The 21,410-nt window shown below is 41.3% G+C and overlaps 1 protein-coding gene across 1 annotated transcript; it reads right to left on the reverse strand.

The window, feature by feature from the left end:
* Positions 1–6,345: 6,345 nt before the first annotated feature.
* Positions 6,346–11,894, reverse strand: NEFM (neurofilament medium chain). The gene is made up of 3 exons (XM_066267279.1): positions 10,748–11,894; positions 9,926–10,050; positions 6,346–8,157 (listed from the first exon to the last, which is right to left on the reverse strand). Exons 1-3 carry the CDS (start codon positions 11,825–11,827, stop codon positions 6,834–6,836), a joined length of 2,529 nt encoding a protein of 842 aa, XP_066123376.1. The 5' UTR covers positions 11,828–11,894; the 3' UTR covers positions 6,346–6,833.
* Positions 11,895–21,410: the final 9,516 nt, after the last annotated feature.

The raw sequence follows: 21,410 nt of genomic DNA on the forward strand, positions 1-21,410 counted from the left end.
AGCGGTGTCTCAGAATGGGCGCGGGTGGCTGCCGGAGCCCAGGCTAGGACAGGGAAGGGGCCGCTCGTAGTCAGTCTAAACAGCGCCCCTCCCTACTGAGGAGGTGAAGCAGCTCAGGAGTAGATTTTAAAACGAGGCTGTGTTCTGGTGGGGGTGGCAGCTAGAAGGAGGGTGATTGGAGAGGGCAGGCCTGCGCTAGCCTCATGCTGACTCCTCGGCCAAGCGGGCGGGGACCAGCTGCGTTTGTCAGGAGTGTGCAATCTTTTGTTGGTTGGTCGGGAAAAGCTTCTCCATTAAGGTAACATTTGGGCGGAGACCTGAAACACGTGAGGGAGAAATGCCAGGCAGACAATGGCTAACGTCCAATCCAGGGGCGGTGAGGTGGAGACAGCTTAGTAGGTTGAAATAAGAATAAAAGAACTGGTATGGCCTAAGCTAAGAGGACCAGGTGGGAAGCAGAGGTCAGAGAAGTGGTTAGTAGGTGAGGATGGGGCCATGCAGACCGGGTGAGGACTCTCGGTTTTACAGTGTGGTTGATGGGCCCCCAGCAGAGCAGTGACATGTGTGACTTGGGTTGTGTAGAATCACGCTGGCTGTTTTTGGGGAAAGATGATAAGCAGATACTTGCTGCTCTATGCAAGAGAGCCAATTATGTATTCTAGGTGACTAATAGAAAAAAACATTCATTTATTTGCTCATTCCCTTCTTAAGAGTCTGAGAAATGGAAAACTAAAGACATGGAACATCTCAAGCACTGGTTAGAATCTTAATATATTTTATTCAGTGAAGAAAATTACATGAAATAAAGATGCATATTCTGGCGCAGGATGATGGCACTGAGACTGGAACTAAGGGACCTGATGTTGAACATGATGTTTTTTCCACTTACATAGCAGTAAGTTTTAAGGTAACACTCTCGGAAGGGCAGTTAATTTCTATATGAAATAAGAAATGTTTCCTGGAGACAGCTAAGCCAGCCTAGACCCAACAGATAAAGTTCATTCCAGAGGTGAACAAATACAGAATGCATACTTACTATCGTTTCTATAGAGTATGCAGTGGAAAACATATGGGCTGATGAGAGAAAGGTCTGAATTCTTTTTTTAAAATTTTTAAAATTAATTTTAATGGGGTGACACAGAACTTCTGCAAAAAAAAAAAAAGCAAAAAATGTAATTCCTGTATATATGCTGATTTATTACAGGTAAAGTGCCTGGTATGTAGCAAATTGAGCAACTATTATTATTGTGATGAGCTTTTTGGATGAGTGCATGAGTATTCATCTCTCTGAAGGTTCATTGTGGGAAAAGGGAATAAAGATTTATATGACTTCTCAGAACTTGCACAGTGGGTAAAAGTTATAGTGGGTCAGATATTGGACAGTAGAAAGAAAGCTTTGCAAATAGTAAAAGCTGTTTCATGGGTACCCTATAACAAACTAATTTCTTGTCACTGTAGATACTCAGATAAAGAGCAGGCAACTACTCCTAAAGCATGAAAAAGGGGGGTTCAATAACAGCAGCTAATTCAACTTTTAGGATTTTGTGATTCCAAATATTGAGTTTAGTGTAAAGGTATCTAATCTTCTAGTTCTTGGTTTACTATACATTGAATTTGTGTGTGTGTGTCTATAGATATGGTCATTTAATATATGCTATTATTTTAATTAATACTTTTATATGAATAACAACACTAGCAAGAAGAATTTACCACTTACTGGCACCTACTAGACTATTTGTCAGATATTGTTGTTCATACAATTGTAATTTTATTTGGGCCACCCAGAAGTCCAGTTCAGAAACAGCTAAGCAGCCTTAATTAGAAAGAAATCTGAAGAAGACAACTTCCTTTTTTTCTTTGAGTTATTCATATATTATATGTTTATATAGATATGTTAATCAATTTCAATTTTTTGTTCTTCCAAATATTAGCGTATACTATTACAACTATAAAGTTCCCTTTAGCTGAAATATTCTTTCAGGCTAGAGTAAATTTTTGACCTCTAAATTGAGAAAGATTGAAAATCATTATCTCAGGATTCAAACCATCCTCAAGTTTGCCAAATTAAAAAGGGAGTTGCAAGATTATTGTGACTTGTACTGCATTCCTAGCTTCCCAAGTCCAAGGACATAGAAAGCACTTTGTGCAATATAGTACTGAGTTGCCAACCAATCTGTGGCTTTCTGGAGGAAATTATGAACAATTAAAATTGAAGATATTCATAAGTTCTAATGTGAACTGGTAATTTTTTCTTCTTTTTCCAAGTGGGAGGTGGGGAGATAGAGGGACAGACTCCTATATGGCCCCTACTGGAATCTACCTGGAGACCTGTCTGGGGCTATGCTTTACCCATCTGGGGCCCATGCTCACAACTGAATTATTTTTAGTGCCTGAGGAAAAAAATGGGCAAAGCATTTGCCCTAGATCTTAGTTGGGGCACATATGGGAGTCCGTCCCTCTGCCTACCCTCCTTTCACATGAATTAAAACAAACAAACAAAAAAATATATACCTTAGAGCTGGAAAGTCTGGGTTAAATCCCATCTCTATTATGTACTAGCTGTGTGAACCAGGGAAAGTTTTTATTTTTATTTTTAATGTTCTGTGCTTCAATTTACTTATGTTTGAAAATTGAGAACTAATTAGCTTTTGTACTTCTTACAATATTTAAAATGAAATAACTCTAAGGCTATCCACAGGAAATGTAAATTATATATATATATATATATATATTTAGAGACAGAGTCAGAGAGAGGGATAGATAGGGACAGACAGACAGGAACAGAGAGAGATGAGAAGCATCAATCATTAGTTTTTCATTGTGACACCATAGTTGTTCATTGATTGCTTTCTCATATGTGCCTTCACCGGGGAGCTACAGCTGACTGAGTAACCCCTTGCTCAAGCCAGCAACCTTGGGTCCAAGCTGGTGAGCTTTGCTCAAACCAGATGAACCCCTGCTCAAGCTGGCGACCTCAGGGTCTCGAACCTGAGACCTCTGCATCCCAGTCCGATGCTCTATCCACTGCGCCACCGCCTGGTCTAAATTATATTTTTCAAAGGCTTAATGTCACTGTTCTCAGGGGCTGATTGTGGTCAGGCAAAAGGTATTCTAATTTTCTAAACACTTGAAAATTAGGTTTGTGCTTTGTTTTAAATTTAGTCTTTCTCTTTCACAGAACATACACTGCTCATAAAAATTGGGGGATATTTCAAAACGAATATGAAGTGATAAAAAAGAAGCATTTGCCTGACCAGGCAGTGGCGTGGTGGATAGAGCATTGGACTGGTATGCAGAGGACCCAAGCTCATCTGGCTTGAGCTCAGGCTCACCAGCTTGAGTGTAGAATCATAAACATGACCCCATGGTTGCTGGCTTGAGCCCAATGATGCTGGCTTGAAAGCCAAGGCCACTAGCTTGAGCAAGGGAAGGGATCACGAACTCTGCTGTATCCCCCTCGTCAAGGCACATATTAGAAAGCAATCAATGAACAACTAAGGAGACCATGAGCTTCAGTGAAGAATTGATGCTTCTCATATCTCCCTTTCTGCCTGTCTGTTCTTATCTGTCCCTCTCTCTGTCCTTCTTTCTGTCTCTGTCACACACAAAAAAGAGGCATTTGATTTTTTTTTATTAAACAAAAACATCAGAAAAGCAAACAACAAGTCAAGGAAAGTTGTTAGATTATGCAAATGAGATGCAAACTCAACTTTTATTTCATTGGTAAGTACTGTAGTATCTGCATGTTCATATTCATTTTAAAATATTTCCTAATTTTTGTTAGCAGTATATTTGGAGATGTGAATTTAAAATTTTTTTTGCTCTTTAAACATTAGTATAACAATTGGCATTGACAACAGAGTTTGTAAATTCCAACAGAAATGATCCCTGTATCCTCAGACCTGAGTCTTCAATAAATATTTGAGGTAATGAACCAACCAAGCGTACTGATACATTTATAAATATCTGAATAGCTTATCAAAGGTTGTTATTCTATTATATTTCAAGAGGGACAAACAGTGGTCTGTCTTTTAGAATCTGGGGAAGTATTGTTAGATTATTTCCTTCTTGGAAATAGTGAGATGGCTGGAAACAGGAACTGAAGGGACAAATCTCTAGTGCTGGCCTTGGAGAGCAGGCTTGTTGATTAACCCTGTCATTTTAAAGCAGTGTATGTTACAAAAAGGAGGTTCTAAACTCTGAACACTCCAGGGCCAGCACTGGTAAATGAAATGATTTTAGTTGTAGATGGATGACTATTTTTATAGTACTGACTATATATTAGTACATATTTAAAAATTCAACTAGCTTATCCTATAGACCTAGCCTGTTCCCACTTCAGCCAACAACTCTAAAACTTTACTTTAGGGAAATATTGCTGCATCATTAGTGTTAGTCTTGGTGGAACTGTCAGTCATAGTGCTCTTGCCTCTGCTGGCCCAGGCGCCAGGCAAATGTGTGCTGTTTCTGAACTTCTAAAGCAGGAGTCAGGAACCTATGGCTCGCCAGCCAGATGTGGCTCTTTTGATGGCTGCATCTGGCTCTCAGACAAATCTTTAATAAAAAAAATTACGTTAAAAATATAAAACATTCTCATGTATTATAATCCATTCATTTCCTACTGCTCATGTTCATGGTTGTGAGTGGCTGGAGCCAATCACAGCTGTCCTCCAAGACTACACCAAATTTTTATTGGATAATGCTTAATGCACAAGGGTCATTGTATGGCTTTCACAAAATTACATTTTAAAATATGTGGCGTTTATGGCTCTCTCAGCCAGAAAGTTTCCCGACCCCTGTTCTAAAGTGTTCAAAATGTTGAGTTCAGTGGGCCCTGTGACTGCATGCTGATTCTTGCTACCAGTGGCAGATTAAGGTCAGTTGAGGCCCTGGGCTCAGAAGGAAATTATTGGGCCCTTAAAAAAAAGAGAGAGACAGGGAAAATAAAAATACATGTTAACCATATTTTTAAATAAATAAAAAATTGTATATACTATTAATGTTAAAATTGCACATATGAAACCAAACTTGGTGTCATTAGAAAAAGGTGTAAAGTTGGGGTTTTGTGGGGCCCTTCAGAAGTCAGGGTCCAGGGCATGCTCCCAGTGTGCCCGCCATTAAATCTGCCTCTGCTTGCTACTTCAGTTCCTGGGGCTGTCCCAGTTTGCCTTTCCCAACACCTGCTTCTTTGAGTCATCCTTCATATCTGAGTGTTATCTTGTATCCTTTCAATATTCTTTTTTATTTTTATTCTATAAAACTAGAATAAGATTTTGCTGATATTTAAAAATCATTTCACTTTGGTTGTCATGGATATTATTGCTTCATAAAAATTAGTATTTTAATATAAAACCTAGGTTGTTTTAAAGAAAGAATGTAAATAAATAATTGTAAAAGTGATATGCAGATGTAACAAAAATTATGAGGGTGCGCAAATGGCTAAAGGATAGGGAAATCATTACATATAGCTTCCTGCATACATTGAGAAATTCAAGTAGATATTTTGAAAAGCCATTAACAACAGGTCCAGGATTATATTATTGAGATGATCCTATTGATAAGAAAAAATATGAACTTGGAAAAATAATGTATTAATAAGTTATTAATAGTTTTCAAGATCTAAAACAGATATACTTTGAAAAGAGATTTGTATTATTTTCTTGGTCAAGAACAGGCCTTTAAAATAAAAAAAACCCCACTTAGACTGCTTATATCAGAGAATTTGTTTTTTTCTAAGTGAGGTATTTCATTTATTTGACATTATTTTCCACAATTAATAAAACATTTAAAGTATAAATTTCCGTTAACCATATCAAGAAACAGTGCTATAGATGTGTGTGTGTGTGTGTGTGTGTGTGTGTGTGTGTGTGTGTGTGTGTGTGTGTGTGTGTAAACCAGAACCAAGCACCTGAGCCTGGATATTTCTTGTTAGAACAGTCCTGCTTCTTCTGGACACATTGTTATAAATGCCAAGAGATCCTTTGTGTGCTCCCTCCAAGGAGCAAGTTATGACTACTTTGTGTGTTCCTCTTACTTTGAGGTTCTTTGAGTTCTGGTTTGGGATGGAAACACCTGGAGGCGGAAGACTTCTATCCCACCAATTTTTTACCTTTTTATCTGGCACTTTTAGGTTTATTTAACAAAATATAATTTTGACCTTGCGGGATAAAAGGTTAGGCTAAGTAAAGATTTTGACACCTGAAAATATGGTCAGTGATTACATTTTCCCAGAATTTACTCTCAGAGAAGTACCAATAAGCAATGCAGGTTGCTTGTGAGCTCCCAAGAAAAGGCTAGGGAAGTGGAGCTTGCCCTTTGAAATGACATTATCACCAAGCAATTGACTATGTTTCCAGTATGACCTTTATTGAGCAAGTACTGCTGTGACGGTTAACATCAATCAACGAAAGGCTGCAAACTGTGCATGTCAGCGAGGTTCTCCCATGAAACAAAGTCCATTTTAAATGCACCAGTGAAGTAAACATAATTATTCATATACAGCATTCTTAAGGCTAAGAGAGTTCTGTATTTCATTTATTTTTGGCTCAGTTGGTTCTTTGCAAACACATCTCAAGACATGTCCCCTCTGAGTGCCCCCCGTCCAACAGCTTAGGAAATTGGCCAGTTTTCAGGTACATACAATATCATGCATTTGAACCCTCCAAAGACTGAGAAGGGAGCATCCTGAACTTGCATGCAGTTCCCTCATATTGCACAAAGTAAAAGACAATGTCTGGAGCCCCCATGGGAGAACCCATTCTATTTTGAAGCTGTCGATCACATGCATTTTGAAATTGTCATATGGCTTAACCTTTTGCAATGGACTCAAATTATTAGTCACCCTGGGAGACTTCCTTCACTACGGCATGTGAAGTGACCTTCTCTACCTTTTTAGTAGACACTAATTTCTCCTCAAAGGTCTCCTCATGCTCTTCGACCTTCTGAGTGACGGTGACAGATTTAGTGATATATTTGGTAGCACCATCTCCCTCCTCACTCATGATTTTTTCTACTTTTTTGGTCATCATCACTTTTTCCTCACCTTTATCACCCACCTTCTTTTCATCTGCCGGACTCAAGTCTAGCCCGTTGGTGACGACGCCTTTCTCCTCTTCTCCCCCACTGCCTTTCTCCTTCATTTCCTGCTCCTCCTCTTTTCCTTCCACCTCCCCGTTGATGGCTATGTCTTCCTTCATGGATTCCTTGGCCCTTCGGTCACTGCCTTCTTCCTTGCTTCCTCCATCTTCCTCTGCTTTCTCCTTCTCCTGCTGCCCAGGCTTCTCCTCTTCTTTGGCACCTTTCTCCACGCTCACCTTTACTGACTTGGTGATGGTCACCACCTCACGCGTGACTTCCTCCTTCACCGGGGATGCAGCTTTCTTCTTCTCTGGCTCATCTTTGGGTTTCTCCTTTTTTTCTGCCTTCTCTTCTTTAAGAGCTTCCTTTGCTGCTTCTTTCTTTTCTTCTTCCACTTTCCCTTCCTCTTCTTTCTGCTTGCTTTTCTCAGCTCCAGCTGCTGTTTTGAGCATCACTTCTTCCACTGGTGATTTGGGCATGGGGGACTTGGCTTTCTCTGACTTTTCCACCTTGGTGACTACTTCCTCCCTCTTCTCCGTTTTCTTCTCTTCTTTAGTTTCCACCTCCTCTCCTTCACCTTCTGCCTCGGTCTCTTCTTCTTCCTGTTCACCTTCTTCTTTTTCACTAGAACCTTCCTTCTCAGATCCCCCTTCTTCGGCTTGGTCTGATTTAGCACCCTCATCTTCTTCCTCCTCTTCCTCCTCCTCGTCTCCTTCTTCCTGTCCTTTAAGTTCAGGTATGGCTGCTTTCACTGGAGACTTTTTGGTCTCTACCACTTCTTCTTTAGCTTCTTGTTCCTCTTCCTTTTCTTCTGTCTCTTCCTTTTCTTTCATGGAAACTGCCAATTCCTCAGCAATGGCTGTCAGGGCCTCTTCCATTTCTGACTTCTCATCTTCCACTTTGGTTTCCTCTATGATCTCCTCGACAAACTTGTGTTGGACCTTTAGCTTGGGAGCCTCTACTTTGGTTTTCTGAATCTTACTGGATATTGTGATGGAGGGCTGCCGGTGTATATACAGTGGTCCAGTGATGCCTCCTGCAAATGTGCTAAATCTTGTTTCTTCACCTTCTAGGAGTTTTCTAAGGAGGGAACCAAAGAAGACAAGACATAAATAAAATCTTACTGGGCCTTCTGAGCTTCTTTACATAATGGAGATTGCAGAACGTACTTTTGAATAAATAGAATCACATAAATAAAGAAAAACATCAAGTTGGTGTAATACCTGCTATCATTTCACTGGTATACTGTGTCACATTCAGTGAGATACTCATGGACCACCAGCCAATCACCTGCTGCAGTAACTAACCACTACCAATACTCTACTAATTTGACCCAGCCACCAAGTCCTCCTGCTATGTCAATCTATTTGGTGCAACATGAATATGTTCAAAAGCTCCCTGGTGACCAAAAAATTCTTAGTGATGTTCCCGAGCATTGGAACTTTCAGGATGTATCCTAAATTTCTTTTAGAAAATATACTATTCAAAAATATGTAAAACTGGCCCTGGCCGGTTGGCTCAGTGGTAGAGCGTCGGCCTGGCGTACAGGGGTCCCGGGTTTGATTCCCAGCCAGGGCACACAGGAGAAGCGCCCATCTGCTTCTCCACCCCTCCCCTTCTCCTTCCTCTCTGTCTCTCTCTCCCCCTCCCGCAGCCGAGGCTCCATTGGAGCAAAGATGACCCGGGCGCTGGGGATGGCTCCTTGGCCTCTGCCCCAGGCGCTAGAGTGGCCCGGGAGGGGCAGAGCATCGCCCCCTGGTGGGCATGCCGGGTGGATCCCGGTTGGGCGCATGCAGGAGTCTGTCTGACTGTCTCTCCCCGTTTCCAGCTTCAGAAAAATACAAAAAAAAAAAAAATGTAAAACTATTTAGCATATGTTAGAACTCAGGCTATATATCTATATCTACATTATGGCTGTATAATGGCTAGGTGCAAATATAGGTGTATTACATTATAAATTGATCAGCAATTGTAATCATAAGATATTTTTTCAATATAATTATTCAACTTTCCTGAAAAGTGAGATAACTCTGTGAGTTCACTTTATTCTTATAATATTATAATGACCTTACTGGTAGTAGAAAAACTTTATTCAATGATTTTTTCCTGTGAACTTAGTCAAGAGGAAGGTGACATCAGTTTGTAGATCTAATATCTCTTCTCTCTCTGGTTGAATATCTACATCTATAGATGTAAACCTATTTACATTAAGATTTATATCTATAGATTTAGATCTCTAGATCTAGATATATATTATACTGACCTATATCTAGACATATAATCTATATTATGCAGCCTAAGATAAAATATATCTAAATTATCTATATAGCTATAAATATATATACATTCTAATATATCTATCTATACCTAGTCTCAGCCAGATGATGGCAATAGTAAGCTGTAATAGAGAAACAGAGGAATTGAATGTACTTTTTGTCCTTGACATTGTACAGTTTAACAGTTGAAACCACTAGACTTAATACTAAATACTAAAACTCTGTTTAAAAATAAATAATAAATAAATAAAATTTCTTTTTTGTTTCAAACATTCGGGAAACACTCCATTAAAATAAAACATTTACGCATAAGCATTGAAATTCATTTGCTCTCCCCCCACACGTATAATTCAAAACAATTTCAACTAATGCTTCTTCTTTTAAAGTCGTATAAAAAGTGGTAAAAACACATTTGCAATTGTTTATGGAATAATTTCTTTGTAATTAAGAAAGGAAAACAGGCACTGATTTAAGACTTCTGAAACTTATTTGCTTTACTGAAGTGACGAAGGTTCTGTCAAAACAGCCTCCGCAGTGCGGTATTTTGGTCACGTCCGCAGTGAACAGTGTACCTGTACGCAGCGATTTCAATATCCAGAGCCATCTTGACGTTGAGGAGATCCTGGTATTCTCGCAAATGACGAGCCATTTCCCACTTCGTTCCCCGAAGCTCGTTTTCCAACTGCTGGATGGTGTCCTGAAACAGAGTGTCTCCATTGTCTCACGCTTCCCAAGGGCAACTTCTTTCGCAAACCACTTCCTACTCCTCCACATCATCCACCCTCCCCTTCCCTGACTCCCTCAAGCTCTGCAACCTTCTCGGTATTGCTCCCAGCCCCCCTCTCCCGTTAACAAAATCTAAGGAGCCCTCAAGTAAACAAACAAATAGGATCAATAAGATATATCCTAGGCACATCACTCACTGAGGCAGGAAACAAACACATGCGGACCTCACGCCCGACCTGGCCCTTCCCATCTGAGCCCTTGGGGATGAAGCTAATTGAGAGTTCTTCCGATCACGGTTGGAAAAGCAGAGAATCCATGCGTTTCTGCAAAAGCTATTTTAAAATCACTGCTTTATCAACTCGCTGAATGTATACCTCCTACTTTCAACGTACAAGCGTGCAAAAACTAGAACTCCTGAGGACAAGCACTTTTTGAAAAAGGGTCAGGGCTCTTAGCAGCGGGGGCTGGTGGGCGGAGGAGTAGTGTGGAAGTCACCGGTAAGGGCGAGTACGCTTTGCGTCTCTAACTTGAGGGTGCGTCGCGCTGGCGCGCACGGGCCACTGACCACCAGGGAGCGCGGTGGAGAGTGAACTGGGGCTCGTGCCTGAGTGTCGGGGGCGCGCGGCGCTGGCGCTGGCGCAGGCTGGCGGCGCAGCCGCGGTTCCTACCTGGTAGCTGCTCAGGTCGTGGTTGTGGCGCTCCTCGATGTCGCTGAGCTGCCGCTCCAGGGACTCCTTGGTGCCGCGCACGGACTCGAGCTCGATGCTCTTGGACTGCAGCTGGCGCCGGTACTCGGCAATCTCTTCCTTGGCGGAGCGGATGGCCTCCTTGTTCTGCTCGGCAGCCTCGGTGAGCTTGGCGTAACGGCACTTGAACCACTCTTCTGCCTGGTGCATGTTCTGGTCGGAGTGACACTCGAGCTGGGAGCGGATCTCCTTCAGCGCCGACGAGATGTCTGTCTTCAGGTAGTCTTTGCGCTCCACTGTGATGTGTGATGCCTGAATCTGGGCCAGCAGGTCCGCCACCTCTTCCTCGTGATTGCTCCGTAGGAAGGCCACTTCATCTTGCAGCGACTGCACCTTCTTGTCCAGCTCCACCTTCACCAGGGACGCCTCCTCGATGTCTTTGCGCAGCGCGCGGATGGCCGCCTCGGTGTCGTCGCGCAGCCGCGCCTCCTCCTCGAAGCGCTCCTTGAGCCGGTGGATATCTTCCTCCAGGTGGTCCGAGTCCAGCTGTACCTGCGCCTTCTCGTGGTTTACTATCTCGAGTGTGGCGCGCAGCTCGCGGATCTCCTGGTCGTAGGCGTCGCCCAGCTGGGCGTGCGAGGCCTGCTTCTGCCGCAGCGCCTGGATCTCCGCCTCGATTTCCTTGTTCTGCTGCTCCAGGTAGTGCACCTTCTCGATGTAGCCCGCGAAGCGGTCGTTCAGCCCCTGCAGCTGCTCCTTCTCGTTGGAGCGGGAGAGCTTGAAGTCGCCGCCCGTCGCGGAGAGGCCGTTGAGCAGGGACGAGGATTGGCTGAAGTCGAGGCTGCTCTCGGCGGAGCTGAGCACGGCCGAGCTGTAGGCGAGGCGCGGGCCGAGCGCGCTGCGCTTGTAGGAAGAGGACACGGTGCTGGGCGAGCCGCGCGACCACGACTGCGAGCGGAAGCCGCTGGACGGGGAGCCGCTCACGCGGCTGAAGCTGGAGCGGGTCTCGGTTACCCGCCGGTAGGCGGACGGGTTGCCCAGTGAGTCCAGTGCGTAGCTCATCTTGGCGGCCCCGGGGTGTATGGCTGTCACAGCGCTCCGCTGGCCTCGCCGCAGCCCATTTATAGCCGCGGCAGCTGGTCGGGGGGCCAGGGCCCCGCCCCGCGGAGGCGGCGGCCGAGGAGGCGGGGACTGCGGGCGCCCAGCCGGCAGGATGGGGCGGAAGGGTGTGAAGACGTCCCAGCCGTGATTCAGCGCCGGCTCCACGTGGGCCCCCGCCGCAGCGGATCCGGGACTTGGCTGCCTCGGCCCTGGCCCCTCTCCCCAGTTCTCCTCTAGTCCTAGAGCAGTTGTCGCTCCTCAAGCCCCCTCTCTCTGTTTCTCTTCGTCTTCGGATTGCATTTTCCACCCTTGGTGCCAGTACTCACACCTGCCCTTTCTTTGTCTCCAACCTCCCGCAGTTCGGGCAGCTTTTCTCCCCATCCCTTGGCCACCTTGCTTCTTTCTTAACCCTCTGCGCTCTTATCTCTACCACTTTCTCTCTTTTTGCCTTTTCTCCATTACTTTTTTCCTTACACGTTTTCTATGCTTAATTACTTCTGCCTTTCTTTTGGCATCTAGTTTCCCTACCACTTTAAGCCTTCCTTAGCCCCACTCTCTCTGCTCTTCTCTGAGCACCTTTCGCGAGGACCTTCCCCCACCCTTTTCTTCTCCCCTTCCCCTACACTCTCCCCTCTCCCATCCTCCTACCCTCTTACTTCCCTCCCCTTCCCCCTCTCTTCGTCTTAGAACAGACCAAGATGATCTAGTTGGGACTAGAAGAAAAAAAAAAAACACCAAAAGGACGCTGAGGGACAATCGGCCTGAAGGCTTCGGGAAGGGGACAAAGAGGATGGATGGTCCAGAGTAGTTGTTTGTATTAAAAGTGGGATATGACGCTATATTCTGCTTAGCGTTTAGGGGACGTCTGCAGCTTTCACAGGGGCAGAAAAGGTAAGGCGCTTGTGTGCGCTATGGCGCCGGCAGCACCACGGACAGCGCCCAGGCCGGCCAACCCAGGATTCTGCGGTCCTGCGGGTGGGGTGGGGATGGGGGGCTTGTCGCCCCGCATCGCCTGCCAGGTTGACGGGTGTAGGAGTTTCCTTCTTCCTCTTCTCCTTGAGAAAAGAAAATTAAAATCTGTCTGTAGTGACTTTGCAGAAGTCAAGCTGGAATTGCATGCTAAGACTTCTCTGCAATGCAGTGTTGGCACCACTAACAGATTGCAGATTTTGAAAATAACCAACATTCATTAAAGTCAGGTAACAGAAATAATATACTTGTAGCCCACTATGAGTTTTCTAACATACGATGGATGCATGAAATCAAGAGGTAAAGGGCCTGGAATCTGAAGGTCAAGTATTCCTTGCAAAGGGGAATTTGAAATCTGTTGAGGTGAAGGGCCCAGGGAAACATAGTTTATAAGTTTGAACACAAACAGTTGTCTTGTCATCTTTTTGTTTGGTACTACTCCCTGTAGGTAACTGCAATGATTGAAAAGCATCTGAATTAATTTAAAATTAATTTAAGAGCTGCCAAACAGATTCACTACAACTTTGAATAAAACCAGAAATGTTTTCTCCATTTAAAATGTAATGTATTTCTTTATTTAAATTTTAATCACTAATTTGAAATAGAATTTCCATATCTGTAAGCATGTTTATTTGAACAAGAAATCTACATGGTGTTTTTGCTGTCTGGTGCACTGCTGTTAAAATGTCTTTGGGGGGGTATTTTAGGGTAAAAGCAGTGCAGAATACTTCAAGAGAAAGTGAGGGGCAGTATGCAGGACTAGTTAATGTTCATGTGTGCTGGGGCCACCCGCACAGTGGTGGTATGTGAAATACTTGCGATGGCTGGGAAGAAACCATTGCTTGTAAAAAGTAGAGACCCTAGACTTAGTGTTCCCTTTTCAGTGCGTGCTTTCTCTAGTCTTTGTTTTATTAAATGGTGAGCTCGCATCAGTAATCAGTAAGTAATCAGAAAGGGCCTGAGTTTCTAGAGGTTTTTATTTTTCAATTTTATCTTTAGTAGATCTCTTGGCCCACTTCTATTGTGAAATAGCTGGGGTTAATTTAAGGAGTTACTTTTGGTTCATTAAATGTCAAACTGCAGTGTTGTAGGTTGTGTGGGGGAAGGCTCTTCTAGTTTGCTGGGTGATGGGCTGGTTATCTTTCAGTCAAAGAGAGCCCATATCTCAAACTGTTGGGAGAGACAGTGAAGAGTGAAGGGACTGAGCTGTGAATATTGTAAAAACAGGATTTTCTGGTTTCAGGAGGATACATAAAATAAAAAGAAAATACCTTGCCCTTTTGTTAAGTACTGCCAATCTCCAGGTTGGACTCTGAGAAGGATTTGACCAATAAGGGCAAATGCTAATTATGCAATAATTATACTTTACTTACTACTTTCTACTTTTACTTTAAAAAATATAAGAACCCTTGGCAATTTCATGTTATATATGCACTGAAAGTCCTTTTGCAGTAAGAGCAAATGGTTAATGGGCAGGCTGCTGATGCTGGTTTTCTTCAGGTCTTTGCAAATGAAATGACTCTGCAGAGAGACATTTACAAGGTAGCACATGTCTAAGTTCACAATTAGCCTGTTTCGCCTTGTGTCTAAACTATCTCAGAATTTAAGCTTCCAAGAGAAGGAAGAAAGTGTTGCATACAAACAATGGCCAACTACTCAAGCTAAATTCAGTTAGTGTGTACACTCTGTAGCTTGACATTATAACTTTAATGTCGCATGCAGTAGACCACAAGATAATGCAGTTATAACATTTCACCTTATTAAGGAAAAAAAGTTCTCATAGCTTAAAAAATGATTGCTCCAGTTCAACATTAGCAAAATATTTTATTTCACATTAGATTTTTCACTTTAATCATTATTTTTGAAGGTGACTTGAAGGTTATGCTCACCAGTGAATATAGTATATAAAAACTTAAAAACCTATAACACTTGTCCTCTTTATCTCATATTTTTGAAAAAAAATTTATCATGCTAATATTTTTCATAGAAAGAAGGTAAGGCTTTGCATATTTTTACCTTAATGCCAATAGGCTACAGAATCCTCTGAATGTATTAACAAGAAAGAAAAAACTGCATAGGGATTTATCTGAATTCACAAACACTGTTAAGTTTGGCTCAGATGCTTTTATAATTTATTTTAAATAAGTAAGTTACATATATAATTTAGATGTAAATTTAAGATTTACATATTTCAATGAAATTATCTCTTGATTACTGTACCATAAGTTACAATGTGTTCTGAATCACTTTGTAGGGAAATACAGAGCATGCTATGTGTCCCCTCAGTAGATAAAGTGCAAATGTTAACTTCATAGTTAACAGATAGTTAATGTGAGGTCTTATCTAATGATAATGGGAAAATATCCTTTGCATACTGAGCTTATTCGTATTTATCTTACTCATAAGGTGTTTATTAGGTCAAAAAATAAAGTTAGAAGAATAAGAAGTCGGGCATTTTCTTCCTTCTCATGTTTACTTATATATTAAATAATAGTTTTTTGATACACAAAATGCGAGCGTGAGGTATGGAAACCGGCATCAAGCAAGAAGCTCCGGACAGAAGGCACCCATGTCCGATCAGCAGGTTGAATCTAAGATGAAGTCATCTGTACTTTCTCCCAACCTACTGTCATGTCTTGAACCGGATCCTTTTGCCTGGGATCTCATGCTAATACTTATAATGAACATTTATTTATAAACTATCTTTTGCTATTTAGTCCAGAGTGGAGTGGGAACATAAGGGAAACAAAAACTACAATACTTATTTCTACTTGAGCCATGAGATGTCAAACTTTAAAAGCAAATTAAAAAAGACTTTTGTTCTTTTTTATTTGAGATATTGAAAGCAAAATATAAATATCCCCAGGGAAGAAACGGTGTTTCTTGTCAGGAAAATTAAGATGCACCTGTCCTTATTGCCTTTGATTAAACCAAATGCATCTGAACCACAGTGCTTTTTTTTCTAACATTGAGCAATGAAATAGTATTTGTTTCCCTTGCCAAAACTTTTATTCATTGAACATTACCTTATATATATTTCCATCATTGACTCTTTTTATGAAAAGTTAATTGAAGTTTTAAAAAATAAAAAAAATATTTTATATCTTTATATTGTTTCAGATATAAACTTATATTTGTATATACTGTCTATAGTCAGTTTTTAACATGTGTAGCTAGACATTTCATGTTCTAAGGAGGAAAGATTTAGCTTTCGGCTTTAACGTAGCTTGATGATGATTTTTTGCTGTGTAATGCCTTCACCCTACCACCTGGAATCAGTTCTGTAAAAGCCTGGGGAGAGGACTTAAAATTTTTTTAAAAAAGGTATTTAATATAACTTCTTTAAGTGATTCTAAAACTAAAATGCAGTAGGGGCATAATAAAACAGGTCTGCTGCATTAATTTTCAGCATGGTTTGAATTGGACACATCGCTTTACCTGTAAAGGGGCAGATCTCAACGATATGCACTTGATTTTCTAAAACTCTGCATTGCTTATAACCAGTGCTGCCATGGACTATTTATAGCATATTTTACCTCAAGCTTACCAAGGCCTGACTTAGCAAGGAACATAATTATTTTATTAGAAATTCTTAATTAAAATGAGTTTTGTAACACTAGAACAGATCAATGTCTACCAAATCTCTGAGGCAAGCTAAACCCAGGGACATAAAACAGTGAGGAAGAAGCCCCACCTAATAATTGTCATTTTCCCAGTGCTGGGTTCTTTCTTTATAATCTCGGCGATTCTGCAGTGTAGTATTTTGTCAGAATCTTCTGAACACAGGCTCACTGTCAGAACTATCTCTTTTTACCTGGATTACCATAAGCATCCAGTAATTTAGAATAAGTTTAATCACTTTTTTTGTTGTTGTTAAAACTAACATGTAGTTAGCATAACTATTTACAAAATGCAGAGAAACAATAAGGATTTTCTTCCAGCTTTTTCTCTAATTTAAATATAGAAGAATCTTTCCAATTATATAATTCCATATCCTGCTTTGTAAAATAAATATATCTGAGTATGCAACTTGCTGTCTCAGAGGAAGGACTGCAGTACTAAATGCCATGAGACCTAGGTTTTGCCAAATGTTTGACTTTCATTTTCCCCTTTAAGAAAAGATATTTTAGGGCCATTTTGATCAAAAATGGTAAAATAATAATGATAATGAATTAAGAAAGCTTAATTGGGTTTATATTAATTTCCGTCTGTCTTTCTTTGCCTCTATCTTTCCTTGTATTATTGCGTAGACTGTCATTGTGATATTAAAGGTGGTGATGTGACAGTCAGAGGTATTGCCCCACAGGCTGGCCTAGTTGGGCCTGAATGCTGTCTTCCTTTACATTTAAGCACCCTGAATCCCAAAGCCATCTTCACCACCACTGCCATTAGACTTTACTTGTGAGTAATGCTTTACATCCAAGAAGCAGAACAAACAAACAAAAACCCACCATCTGTTATCTTATCTGGCCTGAACATGGTGGGGGTAGGGTGGAGGGTGGACAGGGTGAAGAACAAATTTACTCCTACGTTGGTAAAATTAATTGAGATTTGTCCAAGGTCACCTATTAGATAAGTGGTGGAGTCATGACCAGAACTCAGATCTTTTGACACTAGCGTGAATATTTTTTTAAAATTCCTTTGGTAGGGCATCAAAACCTGTCTCAATCAGCATAATAAAGTAGGTCGATTTTAGTAACATACCAATAACTGGCATTTATTAAATGCTTACTATGTACCTATTCCTGTGCCAAGACTAAACTGGATTATCTCGTTTAATCATCACAGTCCTTTAAGATGACACTATTATTGTCCCCATTTTACAGAAAAAGTGATTGAACGTGTGGGCACAGAAAAACTCAGTCCCACACACAGCTGGGAAATGGTGGAGAGAAGTGATTCCAGGGACAAGGGCTCTGGGGGGAGGATGATCCTCCCCATGTGCAGCACAGTCAGTCAACCTTAACATTTTCAGTTAAAGCTACCTGTTCAACCATTAAGTCATGTTAAACATAACCCAGGACCTACATTATGCATTCTTTTGCTGCCTTTTTTTTCTTCAAGTTATATAAAAAGAAAACATTTTAATATTTTCTCAGATAAATGTTATTTCTTAGCTGGTGAGTATATTAAAGATATTTAAAACTGGAAGCTTAGAGTTACTTGTTTTTGTTATTTTTTTCATCACAAATGAATGTTGTATGTAATTTGAAGATATCTGACTCAGTCATTCTGGCTTTATTATTCATGTTTACAGGTACCTTTGGTTTAGTTTTTAGATTTTAATTTGTACTCTACATGAATTTATCATTATACCATTCATACTGGGACAACTATATGTTTATATACATTTAAACTTAAAAAATTAACCATTATGTGTTCACAATTTTTGGTAGATGTCAAACTTCAAACTAAATCTACTTTGAGAGCTTCAGTAATAAACAGTGACTCTTGGCAAAAGAAATAGCTTGGCCCACAGTATTCATCGGGGATGTCTGGCAAGGAGGCAGCTTTTAAAATTTATTACAACAGTGAAGAGACAGCTACAGATCATTTTAAGTGAATCTCTTGATCTTCTATTTTACATACTAAAAATCAGGGTTATGTGACCATATGCATACAGATTACCTGGAGACAAATCAGCCTTAATCCATTCTTGTTATTTATGGGACAAAGTGTTCTAACTTACCTTTATTTTCATTTGTATAAATCTGCTTTGGCTTCTGCTTTATTAGAAAGGGTCAAGGAAGAGAATTGTTCCTCATTTTTTACTTGAACAAAGTTGACCTTGAAAAGAGAAATGTGTGTCCTATATTCGTCTTGATAACAATCAACTTCTAGATTTGGATTACATAAAAGTGTTAGCAACTGAATGCTTAAAGATGAAAATCCTTAGCTACCATGACTCATTTAGTACAATTTGCTATGTTTTCTCCTGCTTTCTGTTAGTCTACAGCAGTGGTAGTCAACCTGGTCCCTACCACCCACTAGTGGGCGTTCCAGCTTTCATGGTGAGTGGTAGTGGAGCAATCAAAGTATAAATAAAAAGATATATTTAACTATAATAAGCTGTTTTATAAAGTTTTATTCTGCCAAACTTAGCAAAAATCTGACATAAAGTACTTGGTAAGTAATTATTATTATATGCTTTAAGTTGCTGTAACTCTGCTTTATAAATTTTATAAAGTAAAGTTACTTCCCTACTTTATAAATCACCATTACTGTGGAACTGGTGGGCGGTTAGAAAATTTTACTACTAATGGAGATACAAAAGTTGGCAGTAGGTATAAAAAGGTTGACTACCTCTGGTCTACAGGATCCTGTCCTTCTGTCATGTTCAATATATTTGAGAAATTTGATGCCTTTTTGGGAACTCTCAACAGTAACTTTTGCGTGCTTTCTTGAATTAAGAGTGTGTTCGTGTGATGATCAAGTCATTAGGATTTGTTGAAGATTCCACAAGACATTGATGAGTGCTTGTGTATCAGGATGCCCAGTCTCCTCTGTACTCCTATTACTTGGTCCTGGCAAAATTCCACTTCTCCAAATTCTTTCTATTTTTTTCCTGGTACAAATTCTTTCTCTCAGTTTTCGAAGCTCAGTGTTTGTGGTCTAATTAGATGATGACACATACTTCACATTTAAACAACATCTCAATACTCTGACTAAACTTAAAATTCTCAGTAGCAGATTTTATGTCCTACACATATCTCTGTGTTTCAGGGTTTTGTGAATCATGAGTGCCCAATCCACATTTGCTGTGTAAATGAGTAAATGAAATCCTCTATTTTTTTAAAAAAAACTTTTAACAAACACCAGTATTCTCAGTACCAGGCACTGTGTCGGATGCTGGGGAATAACGTGAAAGACGGAACACGTGCTAATGGTGGATCCAGGCAAATAAAGACAGACTACCATGGGGGACTATGGGGCTGCCATCTCTAGCTATGCTAGAAATAAACAGTGTGTCATGTGAGCATGGAGGATGAGCAACTAACCCAACTGGTAAGAAAGGTGGAAGAACTTGAGGGAGAACTTTGTGGAGGAGGTAAGACCTGAGGTGAGTTTAGTGGTATAAGTAGGAAGTGCCTAGGGAGAAAGAAGGAGGGGAAAACAAAAGCTTCAAGGTGAGGTCAGTGCAAACACAGTGTACTCAAAGAACAGCAAGTGACTATAATAAGGCAATGAGGTGGGGGTGGGGTCACATGGCAAGGGCTGGATAAAGGGAGACATACAGTCCAGGTGGGAGAGACAGGACCTGTAGCCCAGCATAGAAATAGTACATAGAGTCCAGGTTGACAAGATAGGGGAAATGTAGCCCAGTCTGTAGACAGAAGCAGAAGAGAGACTATGAAAGGCTTCCTATGTCATAACAGGACTTTCACATTTATCTTATAGCTGATTAGAAGCAGTGAAGCATTCAAGAAATAAGATTGGAGAAAGCTAGCATGAACAGGTGGTGACGCAATGGATAGAGCGTTGGACCGGGACGTGGAAAACCCAGGTTTGAGAACCTGAGGTTGCCAGCTTGAGCGCGGGCTCATCTGGCTTGAGCAAAAGCTCACCAGCTTGGACCCAAGGTCACTGGCTCGAGCAAGGGGTTACTTGGTCTGCTGAAGGCCCACAATCAAGGCACATATGAGAAAGCAATCAATGAACAACTAAGGTGTCGCAACAAAAAACTGATGATTGATGCTTCTCATCTCTCTCCATTCCTGTCTGTCTGTCCCTGTATATCCCTCTCTCTGACTCTCTCTCTGTCCCTGAAAAAAAGAAAGACTGGAGGAAGCTATAAATTATGAAAGATGGGTAAGGAGAGGCAGGAACTGTGATAGGAAAAGCAGGATCGGAAGCAGAGGCAGATTCGTCGATTGAGGCCCCGGGTGCAGAAGAAAATATTGGGTCTCCTAAAAAAAAGAGAGACAGGAAAATAAAAATACTGTACATGTTAACCATATATATATATGTATTTGTATTTTTCCAAAGCTGGAAATGGGGAGGAAGTCAGACAGACTCCCGCATGCCCACCAGGGGGCGATGCTCTGCCCATCTTGGGGTGTCGCTCTGCCGCAATCAGAGCCATTCTAATGCCTGAGGCAGAGGCCACAGAGCCATCCTCAGCGCCTGGGCAAACTTTGCTCCATTGGAGCCTTGACTGCAGGAGGGGAAGGGAGAGACAGAGAGGAAGGAGAGGGGGAGGGGTGGAGAAGCAGATGGGCACCTCTCCTGTGTGCCCTGGCCGGGAATCGAACCTGGAACTCCTGCACGCCAGGCTGACGCTCTACCACTGAGCCAATCGGCCAGGGTCAACCATATTTTTAAATAAATAAAAAATAGTATGTACTATTAATGTTAAAATTGCATATATTAAACCAAACTTGGTGTCATTAGAAAAAAGTGTAAAGTTGGCATTTTGCAGGGCCTTTCAGAAGTTAGAGCCCAGGTCATGCACCCGGTGTGCTCACTGGTAAATCTGCCTCTGGTGGGAAAACAGGTAGATGGTGATATCATCCTCTATGTTTCTTTTCCATGGCTGCTATAACAAATTGTTACAAACTCTATAGGTGAAAAGAAC

Source organism: Saccopteryx bilineata, chromosome 1, assembly GCF_036850765.1.
Source record: "Saccopteryx bilineata isolate mSacBil1 chromosome 1, mSacBil1_pri_phased_curated, whole genome shotgun sequence".
In the NCBI taxonomy this organism is placed as follows: domain Eukaryota; kingdom Metazoa; phylum Chordata; class Mammalia; order Chiroptera; family Emballonuridae; genus Saccopteryx; species Saccopteryx bilineata.

Bases quoted from the DNA above. Each gene is read 5' to 3' on its own strand.
- NEFM (XM_066267279.1), bottom strand. From the start codon at position 11,827: ATGAGCTACGCACTGGACTCACTGGGCAACCCGTCCGCCTACCGGCGG. The intron at 10,051-10,747 runs GTAGGAACCGCG...ACTCTGTTTCAG, and splicing joins ACGACCTGAGCAGCTACCAG to GACACCATCCAGCAGTTGGA. The intron at 8,158-9,925 runs GTACACTGTTCA...TTCCCTCCTTAG, and splicing joins ATTGAAATCGCTGCGTACAG to AAAACTCCTAGAAGGTGAAG.